Raw genomic sequence first — 12328 nt, 5'->3', positions numbered from 1 at the left:
ATATATATATATATATATAACAGGAAAAGGTGAAGGATACATTACAAGGCCTCTATTTGGTACTGCTCCATAACCTGCCTCCAGCCAGGTAAAAATTCTTCAAAATACCAAAAAAAAGGGTAAACTTTAGGAACTGGATATTTAAATCCAACCAAAAAAATTTGAAGTAAATCATACTATCACAAATTGGCATTTGTAACAAAATACATAGTGATTTTATAGATAAACCAGAGGTCCAAAAAGTAAAGAATATTTAATAGATTTAAGGTAAATTTGAATTTAAAAGCACAACATCAATCAACAGAATACCAAAACTGCACCAACATCCACATAGAAATTAAGGGATGCCGGTAAGCAGGCCAATTAATAGATACCATGACTTACCCGTCCAAAAGGGTGAATCTCTAGTCAATAAAGTCTAGATTTACTTCAAAAAATCAGCAATATAAGGCTAACAAGTGAGGAGAAACTAAGGAATTGACTGCTAAAGGAAAAATTTAGGGAACATGATGTAGTATGTTACCTTCTGAAGGCCACTGATTTGGACCATAAAAGGGCTTCTCTGCATGAGAATCCTCTTCAGATACTTCAATGCCTATACAATATCCTTCTTTGAAATCACCTAGCATATCCAAAAATATAGCATTTTACCATTCAAAAATTATATAAAACATCAGGCACATAAAGAAATTGTTCAAGCATCATCGATAAGTTATTTATGAATCTGTTGGGGGAGTAGGGGTAAGGGTGTATATAAAAAGAAATAACTAAATTTAATTTAGGATGGAGGATAAAATTAATTAAATTGGATGACCAGAAGAGTGCCTTTGTAGCACCATGATAATGCCCTAGAGAAAATGTGTGGACAAGCACCTTCCATGCTTTATCTCATTGGCTAAAAGAACTACTTTTATTATGTTTCTTATATTTACCAACATTTAACTTCCTGTTATATGCTAAAAGAGTGAAGCTATAAAAGAATTTCCCGTTTTTATTGCCGCCTTTTCTCTTGTCTCTAGTAAAAGATATAGGATCAATTGGGTCTGCAAGAATTAAAGAAGAGGAAATGAAAGAAAATATGAAGGGTAAAGAAATTGAATTAAATTTATTTTTCACCAACTTGAATGATTGAGGAGAAATTGAGCGGCAACTTTTTATCATCATTATTTGGTTGATCAGAAATTGGCTTGTCCTTTATGATGAGCACACTTCTGGGTCATAATAATGGCCAATATTTCATTTCATTTTTCACTAGCATTGAGTATGATATTGTCAACAAATAAAATAACATATATTCACATTTTCTAGCGAAATTCAATTACTTTTAGTGTCAATAGAATCAAACACCCAATGTGACATCTATATTACATATCATATATTAAATGTGGAGAGAGAAGTTGAAAAAAATAGATGTACAATAAGAAAGCTCCATTTTGAAAGGTGGTTCTCATCTAGTCTTAAGATTAAAAATTTTAGAAAGTCAAGAAAAATATATTATGAAAGAATTTACATTTTGAAATTTTTGGACTATAATTTCCTTTGAATAATTGAAAAACAAAATTTACATTGAAATTTGAAAATGATATTATCAATTTTTCAAATTATTATTTTGCTTTGTTTTGCCAACATATTTGACTTTTAAACTCCTCACTGTGGCAGCTAAGACTATTGTGCATGCCCATGCACTTTATAATAAAGAAATGACGAGAGAAAAAATCAGGAGGATGGGCCATGTGAATGACATCTCATCCCAAAATCTTAAAACTTTCTTAGATGAAATGTGTTCCATCTCATTCTAAATTTTTAAATCAAAAAAATATAAGAGAAGACAGATTCAAAATTAGGCTCAAGGATACTAGCTGCACAAATTTAGTCATTCAATCAGTTTTTTTCTTTGAGGACTTATTTTATTTTTGAAATTAAAAGCATGAAATAAATTCTTATGATTTGTATTTAAGACTATAAAATTTTCATATTTCATACACACTTCTAAAGCTATTTTATAGTTAATTTATAGAAAACTTATTTTATAATGTGTAATGAAAATAAAGTAATAAATAAACATAAAAAATATGAAACATCATATTTTCTTCAATATTTTAATAACATGAATGTTGGCCCTTAAAATAAAAAAAAAGAGAAATAATTAATCAAATGAAAGCATTTTTAATTGTTCCTGCTAATTCACCCAAATAATTAATCCTAGTACCTCACTCTCTCTTACAATTAAGTTAACGCTGTACAAAGATACGGCCGGGTCTGGGCCCCAACAAGGAGAAAAAAATACCACACATTGCTCGTAGTTCGCACGCAAGAAAATCGTAGGAGCACACAACCACCAATCTTTTCTCTCATCACTGTGGTTCCTACCGTACAATTGCATTTAGGGTTGTTAAAACGGTTTGTTAGACGTGAACAACTTGTGTTAGGCTCGTTAAGAAGTTCGTATTCGATTTGTTCGCTAACTTAACGAGTCAAACACGAACATTTTTTTTGTGCTTGAAATATAAATGAGCCGAACATGAACAAAAATTTGTTCGTACGTGTTCGACTCGTTTTGACTCGAAAACTTATATATATATATATATATATATGACGGGAGTAGTAATTGACTACAAGTCTACAAAGAATTATAATAAATTAAAATTATTAATTTAAAAATAGAATAAAAATATATTTATATTTAAATGATATTGTAATATAATAATAAGATTTAAATCTCATCTCAATCTTTAACATCCCATGGTTGTCGTATCTAGAGTTGTCAAAATGATTCTTTGTTCGTCAATAGCTTGTGTTCTGTGTTCGACTCATTTGCTTAGTTTAGGGTTGCCAAAATAGCTCTTTGTTCATCAACTCGCTCTGCTCCGCTCGTTTGCACCCCTATCGCAACCAGGGCATCTGGATCGTTGCACATGAGACCACCGAAACTCCTAGCGTCGCTCCTTGGTCTCCCCGTGTCACACGATCCTTCAGCCCAAGCCACAAATTAGTGGTGAAGACAATAGTGGAATCACTCCGTATGAAGTTCTTCCAAACTCCCCATTTCTCCTCTGCTCTGTACAGCAGGAACTCCAGGTACCCAAGCCCCATCTCCTCTCCGTTCACGCGACACCAAAGCACGATACAATCCCGATTAAAGCTCCAGAGGAAACCAACGACGGGATCGCTTCATAGCCGAAGCAGGAACTGCAGGAAACCAAGCCCCATCTCCTCTCCGTTCACCGTTCACGCGACACCAAAGCACGATACAATCCCGATTAAAGCTCCAGAGGAAACCAACGACGGGATCGCTTCATACGAGAACATCCGAAACTTCTAATTTCCTTCCTTGTGCGACACCTGCCCACAGTCCTGGCTAGGGCTAATCGGAAAAGCCACCACAGGATCGTTGTGGACGAAGAAGATGTCAAGAACTCCATGGACAGAATCATGTGGTTAGGTCTCTGTGAAGACGACGAGAAGATCGTTGCGCACAAAGGTTTCGAAACTCCTGTTCTTTCCTGTACAACACAACGAAGGAGAGGTGGCCTCATGTCCTGAAAGAGCATCAAATCTTCGACTCCTATTGGGTTGAGGTTGCAGTAATCATCTCAGCATTGACCATAACATTCTAGGCTATATCAAATTTAACACGGTAATCATCCCTGACCTCTACTTCCGAATCATCCATAATTTTAAAATAACAGTAAAATAATTTCAATCACCATATTGCGTCCTTCAGTAAAATCCAGATTATTTATTCTAACCTTTGCTCTATTATAGTTTTTTATCTCGACTCGGCCCATGAATTTATAGCTTTTTATCTCGACTCGGCCCATGACTTGAAATTAGCTAACACGAGAACAAATGATCGGACGTTGGAAATATATTTTCTATTTTTTTATTTCTATCACTAACAATTAAATATTAAAATATTCACAAAAAAATCATTAAAGAAAGCAAATGTAATTAAAATATAAAAATTTATATCTTTCTAATTGTTGTTCCTGTCATTTGTACACATTGAATTCTCTTAAATTCATCTTAATCAAAAGCTTAAACATGATGAAATATATTAAATCAACATAATAATCTATCTAAAGATAATCTAGGATCAACCACACTTCGAAACTATAGTGTCAAACGGGAACAAATCAATATGCATGTTGGTCTTTCATATATCTATAAAAAACATTATAATATTTTGATCTTTCATATTTTCATAAGAAATCTTATATATACTAATGCATGTATTAATGATTTTTCTAAATGAAAATTAACAGATCTTTTATATGTATTTACTTTAATTTTACTTTTACTTTATATTCTTTACATACATATTTGTTTGTTTTGAGGATCACTGTCAAAACAGCCTAACACATCCTTAGTCGATATTTCTCAGTCGTCTCTCGTCGACATGACAGTTAGTGATGTAAATCTTACAATTGTCTAAGATGGAATGACTCTTATCTACATTCTATCCATCACAATTATTTAGGGTGGAAAGATCTCTTTACTGGCCTCTGACTGAAATTATCTCGCCGGCACAGTTTTTAATGAACTAACTATCATAATTGTTTCGAGCGGTATAAAAACACCACGTGCGCTGGTCCATGGCTTCAACTACCTATAGCATTGGGGAGTGAACTCCTCTGAACATGGGCGTATAAACATTCATATATAAATTATTTCATTCTTTCATATGATGCATTTAGGTTTATATGAAACAATTTACATTTAACAACCAATGAATAAGTGCACATTTACTAGTATCAAAATAACATGCATTAGTCTAATAATTTAGATAAATTATTATGCAATTGGTTGTGCATGCTTATTTTCAACAAGTCATGTAATGATATGCTATTTGATTTCTACTTGAAGCTATAGATTGATATATATATATATATATATATATATATATATATATACACATTTTTTTCTACACAAATATATAGGAAATTCAACGCCTATGTATGTATTTTCCTATCTACCAATATGAAGAGGCTCATATAATATAAATTTCATTGAAATAAAAAATAAATGAAGCATCAATAAAATCAAACATACATTTTGAAATAAAGCTAATTACTGAAATTTAGAATATAATTACTAACAAGTTCACATATGATTGAGTCGCTGACATCTTATTTCACTTAATAAATTATAAAAATGGTCATAGTGAAGGAGCGAGCTTTTCTTACTTAATTAGCCATAAAGGACCGTAATAGGAGAGTCTTATTTTATTAGTCAAATGACGGGAGTTGTCTAGTTCCTAAATGTATCCAATTAGACGAGTTCAAGTGATCTAAATCTAGGGACTAGCTCAATAAATTGACGGATGAAGGTTAAGTCCATGAGAAAATATACACTCAAAAAATAGCCATGCAATCAAGCTAAAACAATCTCAATATACAAGTTTATGATACAAGAAATGAGAATTTGAAGTCTATAAGATTTAAGCCTATTCAGTTGAAGAAGCATAGTTATTTGTAGTCTGCCTATGACTCAAGCAGGTCTTGAAGTTCGGACTCAACAAACCTAAACATGGTGAGTCACAACAAACCATAAAAAAGGGCAAGCTAAATTGAGAATAACCAAATTGATGAGCTACTCTGCTAAGTTAAAAATTTTCTAATACAACTAAAAAATCGAACCTGTGACATAGCCATCCGGGTTGTACTCTGATGTATAAAAAAGAATTCTTAAATTCCTTTATGTATTGCACATTTTTTATGGATAAAATTGCACTTTAAAGAGAGATAATTTCATATTTTTCATGCAGGTACAACATGCAATAAAAGTGGAGCAATGTGGAGTAAAGTTTGAGCAAAAGAGCAAAATGGAGGACTGAAGCCTAGGCGCCAGTCCCTCACTTAACAAACCGAGAAGGCGGCACTTAGGCACCCCCCACTTGGCACTTGGTGCCTTGACACTGTGACACTGGCACCTAGACGCCACTTCCTTGGGCTCCAAGGCGCCCAGGCCATTCTGTGCATACCAAAAGACTAGCGCCTAGGCGCCATCCTCTGAGCGCTTGGATGCTAGCAACTGCCTGAGGCAGTTTTGAGCAGTTCGAGTGCTTGTCATGAGGAGTTATTGGGAGGTCGTGGGGGTGAAAATGGAGTCTATATTATGTCTATGTAAAGGGTTATTAAGGGTTGTTGAAGAGTGGTTGAAGGATTGATGTTAGTAGGTATAGGATTAGTGAATTTAGGGAGATTGATGTGAGTTTGTAGCCCGCTGTTGAATCCCCATCTTCTTCTAAGGCAAAGGATAAAGAGATCCTCTAGAAGTAGCAGCAAGGGAAGCATTTGACGGAGCATCTCCAGTTGTAAAGGAGAGGAAGATAAGTGTTTGTGTATTATATTGTTTGTATTTTTTTAAACACCTCATTTAGTGGAATTCTCTTGTTTTCAAATCAAGCTTTAAGGTATGTTCTTCATGCTTTCTTAGTTAAACTCTTTACCTTACCTTGTGATGATTAAGTAAGATGTGTAGGAATGTTAAGTGTTGTGAAATTACTTTTTATTGTTTGTATTTTTTTAAACACATCATTTAGTGGAATTCTCTTGTTTTCAAATAAAGCTTTAAGGTATGTTCTTCATGCTTTCTGAGTTAAACTTTTTACCTTACCTTGTGATGATTAAGTAATATGTGTAGGAATGTTAAGTGTTGTGAAATTACTTTTAGTTACTTAATGTGATGATTAACCTTCAAATCTCCATTCACTTTTTATTTTGGCCAATTGAAATGTTAAAATGTGTTGTGAACCATAATAACTCGAGAGAGCTAGGTGGAATCAACTAGGTTAGCCACGTTGAATTGTGGAGTATAGGTGGATATGCCTCGTAAGAAGATGCAAATGTTTGGGAAAAATTATTTGATGGGTTCAAAACGAGATTTAAGGAATTGAAGTCATTTTAATCAATCTTCTTTATGCACTCGGGAGAGGGTAAAGAAGAGAGTTCCTCTTATTTGTCACTAGCCAAATCTACAATTTGCACTTTTCATTTCCCACTCCACTTACATCATTACAAGAGTGGGTAGCATTAGACCCGCTATTCATCAATTCAACACAAAGTTAAGTAGGATTTATGTAGGATTTAAAATTTACATTTGCTTTAGATACTATAGGATTACCTTGAAGGATCCTAGGCTAGGAACGAAATTAGTAGACTAGAACTTTTCCTCAATTTAATACCCTCGTTCTCTGTTAGATTGATATTCCGAACTCAAAAATCTGATATCATGATATAAGACGTGCGCTTGCGTTAGCTCCCATAGTGCAGTTGCACGTAGAAGTAGGTATCAAATTTTTAGTGTCGTTGTCAGGGAACGATGGTGTATTTAAATCAGGCAAATTTAGGTGAATTTCTAGGTTTGAAGGATCCTAGGCTATGAACGAAATTAGTAGACTAGAATTTTTCCTCAATTTAATACCCTCGTTCCCTGTTAGATTGATATTCCGAACTCAAAAATCTGATATCATGATATAAGACGTGCGCTTGCGTTAGCTCCCATAGTGCAGTTGCACGTAGAAGTAGGTATCAAATTTTTAGTGTCGTTGTCAGGGAACGATGGTGTATTTAAATCAGGCAAATTTAGGTGAATTTCTAGGTCATAGACTTGGAAAACCTTTAGTGCTACTTGCTTGTGTTTAAATTTTTTTTTTTTTGAAAAAGAAAAAAATCAAACATATTTGTTGTGTGATTTTGTGTGAATCTTGTCTATTAGATACTATAGTTCCGGTATGCATAGTGTAGAGCCTACGAGATTTGCATCATACGATTCTGAGTTAAAGAGAACTATTAGAAAAATCAGAAAACAAAAGAGACATAAAAAAACTCACTGGAGAGATGATGAAAAAACTCCATAATAACCCAAAAATTCAAGAACCAACCAATGGACCAATTCATGAAACACATAGACCATTAAGAGACTATGCTAACCCTAATATAGATGAAATTCACTTAAGCATTCAGACCCCTGCTGTAGAAGCTAACACATTCAAGTTGAAACTTGATATCATCCAATCAGTGCAGAATAATCAGTTTGGGGGAACCCCCACTGAAGATCCTAAATTACACTTAACGGGCTTCTTAGAACTCTGTACTACATTTCCCTATAATAGTGTATCCAATGAGGCTGTCAAGCTAAGGATTTTCCCTTTCTCCTTGAGGAACAAAGCCAAAATGTGGTTAAATTCATTAGCACCTAGAAATTCCTAGCCTGAAACTTGTTATCATCCAAATAGTGCAAAATAATCAGTTTGGGGGAACCCCGTCTGAAGATCCTAACTTACACTTAACGGGCTTCTTAGAACTCTGTGCTACATTTCCCTATAATAGTGTATCCAATGAGGCTGTCAAGCTAAGGATTTTCCCTTTCTCCTTGAGGAACAAAACCAAAATGTGGTTAAATTCATTAGCACCTAGAAATTCCTAGCTAAGTATTTCCTGCCTTCAAAAAACGGCTAAATTGAGGAATGATATCACTTCATTTTGTCAATATGAAGGTGAATCAATTTATGAAGCGTGAGAACAATTTAAGAAACATCTTAGGAATTGCCCCCATCATGCACTGCCCGATTGGTAGATAATTCAGATTTTTTTTACAGTGATTTAGTAGAATCTCTTAGGTGTATTATAGATGTCGTCGCTGATGGGTCGCTTATATCAAAATTGCTAAACCTCTACGTGTCAATTCATGGCTGCTGGAGGAATTGTGTTTGGTCATTAAGTTTCTGAAAGAGGTACAAAAGCATACCCAACAACAATTCCAAGTTTTTGAAAAACTTTTCTGCCTACTAATGTGAGGGGAGTTAGAACTTTTTTGGAACATGTTAGATTTTATAGGCAATATATTAAGAATTTTTCAAAAATCTCTAAACATTTATGCCATCTTTTAAAAAAAGAACGATCTATTTAATTTTGATAATGAATGGTTAAATGCATTTAATACTTTAAAAGAAAAGTTAGTCACGACTCCTATAATTGTCTCACCTGATTGGGGGAAATCATTTGAGTTAATGTGCGATACGAGTGACTACATTATTATGGCAGTTTTAGGACAACAACATGATAAAATGTTTAGAGCTTATACTATGTCTGTAATACCCTTAATGAAGCTCAAATTAATTATACTACTACTGAGAATGAGTTTTGGCTACAATATATGCATTACATAAATTTAAGTCCTATTTGATTGGTACCAAGTTTACTGTTCATACTGACCATTTTGTTATTCGATATTTAATGTCAAAAAAGGACATCAAACTAAAGTTGATTAGATGGGTCTTGTTGCTACAAAAGTTTGATATCGAAATAGGTATTGAGAATCAAATAGCGCATCACTTATCGAGACTGGATCAAGTGAATTCATGTGTTTATGAAGAGGAGATCAATGAGAATTTTCCTAATAAGCCACTATTTGCTATTACTAAATGACAAATTTTGTGGTATGTTGACATAGTAAATTACATAGTGATATTATGCACTATGGTCTGACATGTAATCAACAGAAGAAACTTGTCCATGATGCTAAATATTACTTTTGGGACGACCCATACCTTTATAAAAAATGTATGGATCAAGTAATTATAATATGTATACCCATAGAAGAAACTCTTGAAATTATTAGGAAATGTCATGATGCCAAATTTGGGGGACATTTTAGACTTTATGAAAGTGTTTCTCTGATTTTACAATCTAGATTTTATTAGTCTACTCTATTTAGAGAAATGAACAAATATATCAAAATTTGTGACAAATGTCAGAAAGTATGTAATGTTTCCATGCAAAATGAAATGCTTCTGAATTTTACTTTATAGATTGAAATTTTTTATGTTTGGGGTTTAGATTTCATGGGATAATTTGTACCTTCGTTAGAGAATCTTTATCTTCTGATAGTTGTGGACTATATCTCAAAGTGGGTAGAGGTTGTAGCCCCGCCTAATTGTGAAGCTCAAAGTGTATCTAAATTCTTAAAGAACATATTTTGCAGAGATGGTATGCTTAAAGTCATCATTAGTGATGGGAGAAGCCACTTTAGGAATAGAAGGATTGAGGCATTAGTTGCAAAGTATGGAATTAAACATATGATTATCACAACATATCATCCCCCGACGAGTCGTTTAGTAGAAGTATCTAACAAAGAGATCAAAAGGATTTTAGAAAAAAATTGTCATCCTAATAAAAAAGATTGACCTTTGCGATTAGATGATCAATGGTGATCTTATAGGACTGCTTATAAAACATCTATAGGAATGTTCTCATATATACTCGTATTTGGTAAAACTTGTCATTTATTAGTAGAATTAAAACATAAAACTTATTGGGTTGTTAAAGAGTTCAATTACAATATGAATGAAGCTGGTGAGAAAAGATTACTACAGTTAAATGAACTTGATAAAATTAGACAAGAATCTTATGAAAATGACAGAATTTATAAAGAGAAAATAAAAAAGTGACACGATCAAAAGATTCTTAAAAAAGATTTTGAGCCCGGACAGGAGGTTTTACTATTTAATACACGATTGAAATTATTTCCCAAAAAACTTAAGTCCTGGTGGTCAGGATCATTTATTGTAATGAAAATCTATCATTTTGGTGTTGTGGGAATTAAATACCTAAGAGTGATATAGTGTTCAAAGTAAATGGGCAGAGACTTAAAACATACCTAGGTGGTGAGGGACCTTTGATAAATGAGGTTTTAATGTCGGGTCATCCTGAGTAAATGTCTGGATTCGTCAGGTTAAGGAAGTTAAAACTAAGCGGTTCTGGAGAGGCAACCCAAGATTGTATTTGAATTTTTGTTTGTTGTTGTTGTTGTGTTACGCGTTTGTGTTTGTGTTATGATTGTTTTTCTATGATCAGGATTGTGCAATTTGAGGGCGACGAATCCTTAATTTTCTCATTGTCCCTGAACTCTAGTATATCTTTTTGTGGGAGTAGGACCAACTGTGTTCTCTACAGCCCAGTTTTAAATCGAACATAAGGATATAGAGAAGACATACTGAGTTTAGACATGGGATAGGTCCATCTCAATTCAATACATTTTATTCCTAACCCTGTTCTTCTATTAAGATTGTTTTTGTGTCAAGAAATTAGAAGGGTTGGTGGATGATTCTTCTATTGTACAGGTTGAGGTGTATACCTTATTAGGACAGAATAATATTTAGGGGTTGGCAACATATAAGTAAGTTTAAATAGTTAGGTGTTATCTGGTCCATAATATTTTTCTCACAGAAATGTGTGAAAGCACCCGAAAGTCAATAGTGGGAGATTCTGTTAGAGATTAGGAAATAGAGGTGAGAGATATGATGAGAAAGAGGATGAGTGACCTTATTTATCATTAGTTATAGGGCATTTTGTGTGATTAAAAACTTCTGTTGGGGTGGGGTGTGGTGGGGTGGAAGACAAATATTGCAAAACATGTAACCTGACCAAATTTGGTCTAGGCACCAAGGCGCCACTCCAGGCAAGCAGCGCATTAGCATTGCTATTGTGGGGCCTACGCGTTACTCCCTCTGTTCGGCTATTAAGCCCTAAACTTGACTGGTTCGCGTCATTTTCGCAAAATACCTCCCACTGCTCATCTTCAAGGAATGAGAGGCGATACCTACGACATCTTTTTTTCTTCCAATTTCTCTTGATTTAAGACGTTTTTGTAAGTGAAAATCACTCATAAGAGGGAAATTTCACTCTCTAAACGTTTTCCTTTGATTTTCATCCAAGATTTTCGGGTTTTTGGGTGGAGAAAGTCAGATTGAAAATTTTTGAGAGAAAAGCTTGATTGAGCTTTTGATTTTCATCTTATTATATCCACATTACTCTCAATCCTTGTTCCATGTAATTTTCATCTCTTTACTTCTCAATGGCACCAAAAACAAGGACGGCAAGTCTAAATCTTCATTTGACAAAAAATAATTTGTAAGCTCCAAAGCCGATGAGCGTTACAACGACTTTTTGGCATTGAAGAAGTTGATTGTTGAGAGGGGATTCATCAGCCCTGGGGTGGCTATTGAAAGTATGATTATAAGTAGATATTAGGAGAATAATTATTACAATACTATTGTAACTGTGATTTCAGTTGCTAGAGAGTTTTATGATAATCCCCCTAAGGCTTCTGATGATTCAATCTATGTGAGAGAGAATTGGAGCCTTTGTTTATTTATGTATTGTTATTTTTTTGGAATTGGAACCTTTTTTTTTTTTTTTTGTTAGTTGTATAGGGTTTAGGTTGGGTTCCTTTTCCTATGTGTTTGTAATTTTTTATTTTATTAAAAAATTGGAGCCTTTTAGTCCTTTTAGTGCTCTTTATTAAAAGAAAAAATCTATGTGAG

General features: G+C 33.8%; 1 protein-coding gene across 4 annotated transcripts in view; it reads right to left on the bottom strand.

Annotated features, from left to right (window-relative positions):
* The window catches only part of LOC110031113 (2-oxoglutarate-Fe(II) type oxidoreductase-like), a 31270-nt gene extending 29869 nt beyond the window's left edge, over positions 1-1401 (bottom strand). Inside the window, exons 1-2 of one of the 4 annotated variants that reach the window (XM_020734164.1) lie at positions 524-1401; positions 46-97 (exon numbers count right to left, since the gene is read on the bottom strand). In XM_020734164.1, coding sequence (XP_020589823.1) covers positions 46-97; positions 524-629 — 158 coding nt within the window. In that variant the 5' untranslated portion in view covers positions 630-1401. Of the gene's footprint in view, positions 1-40; positions 98-523 lie in introns of those variants that run through there. The other 3 variants (XM_020734163.1, XM_020734162.1, XM_020734165.1) reach the window with 3 other exon arrangements.
* Between the last annotated feature and the right edge of the window lie 10927 nt (positions 1402-12328).

The sequence above is a fragment of the Phalaenopsis equestris genome, unplaced genomic scaffold (genome assembly GCF_001263595.1).
Source record: "Phalaenopsis equestris unplaced genomic scaffold, ASM126359v1 Scaffold000769, whole genome shotgun sequence".
Lineage (NCBI taxonomy): Eukaryota > Viridiplantae > Streptophyta > Magnoliopsida > Asparagales > Orchidaceae > Phalaenopsis > Phalaenopsis equestris.
This window is presented reverse-complemented; position numbering and strand designations above follow the sequence as displayed.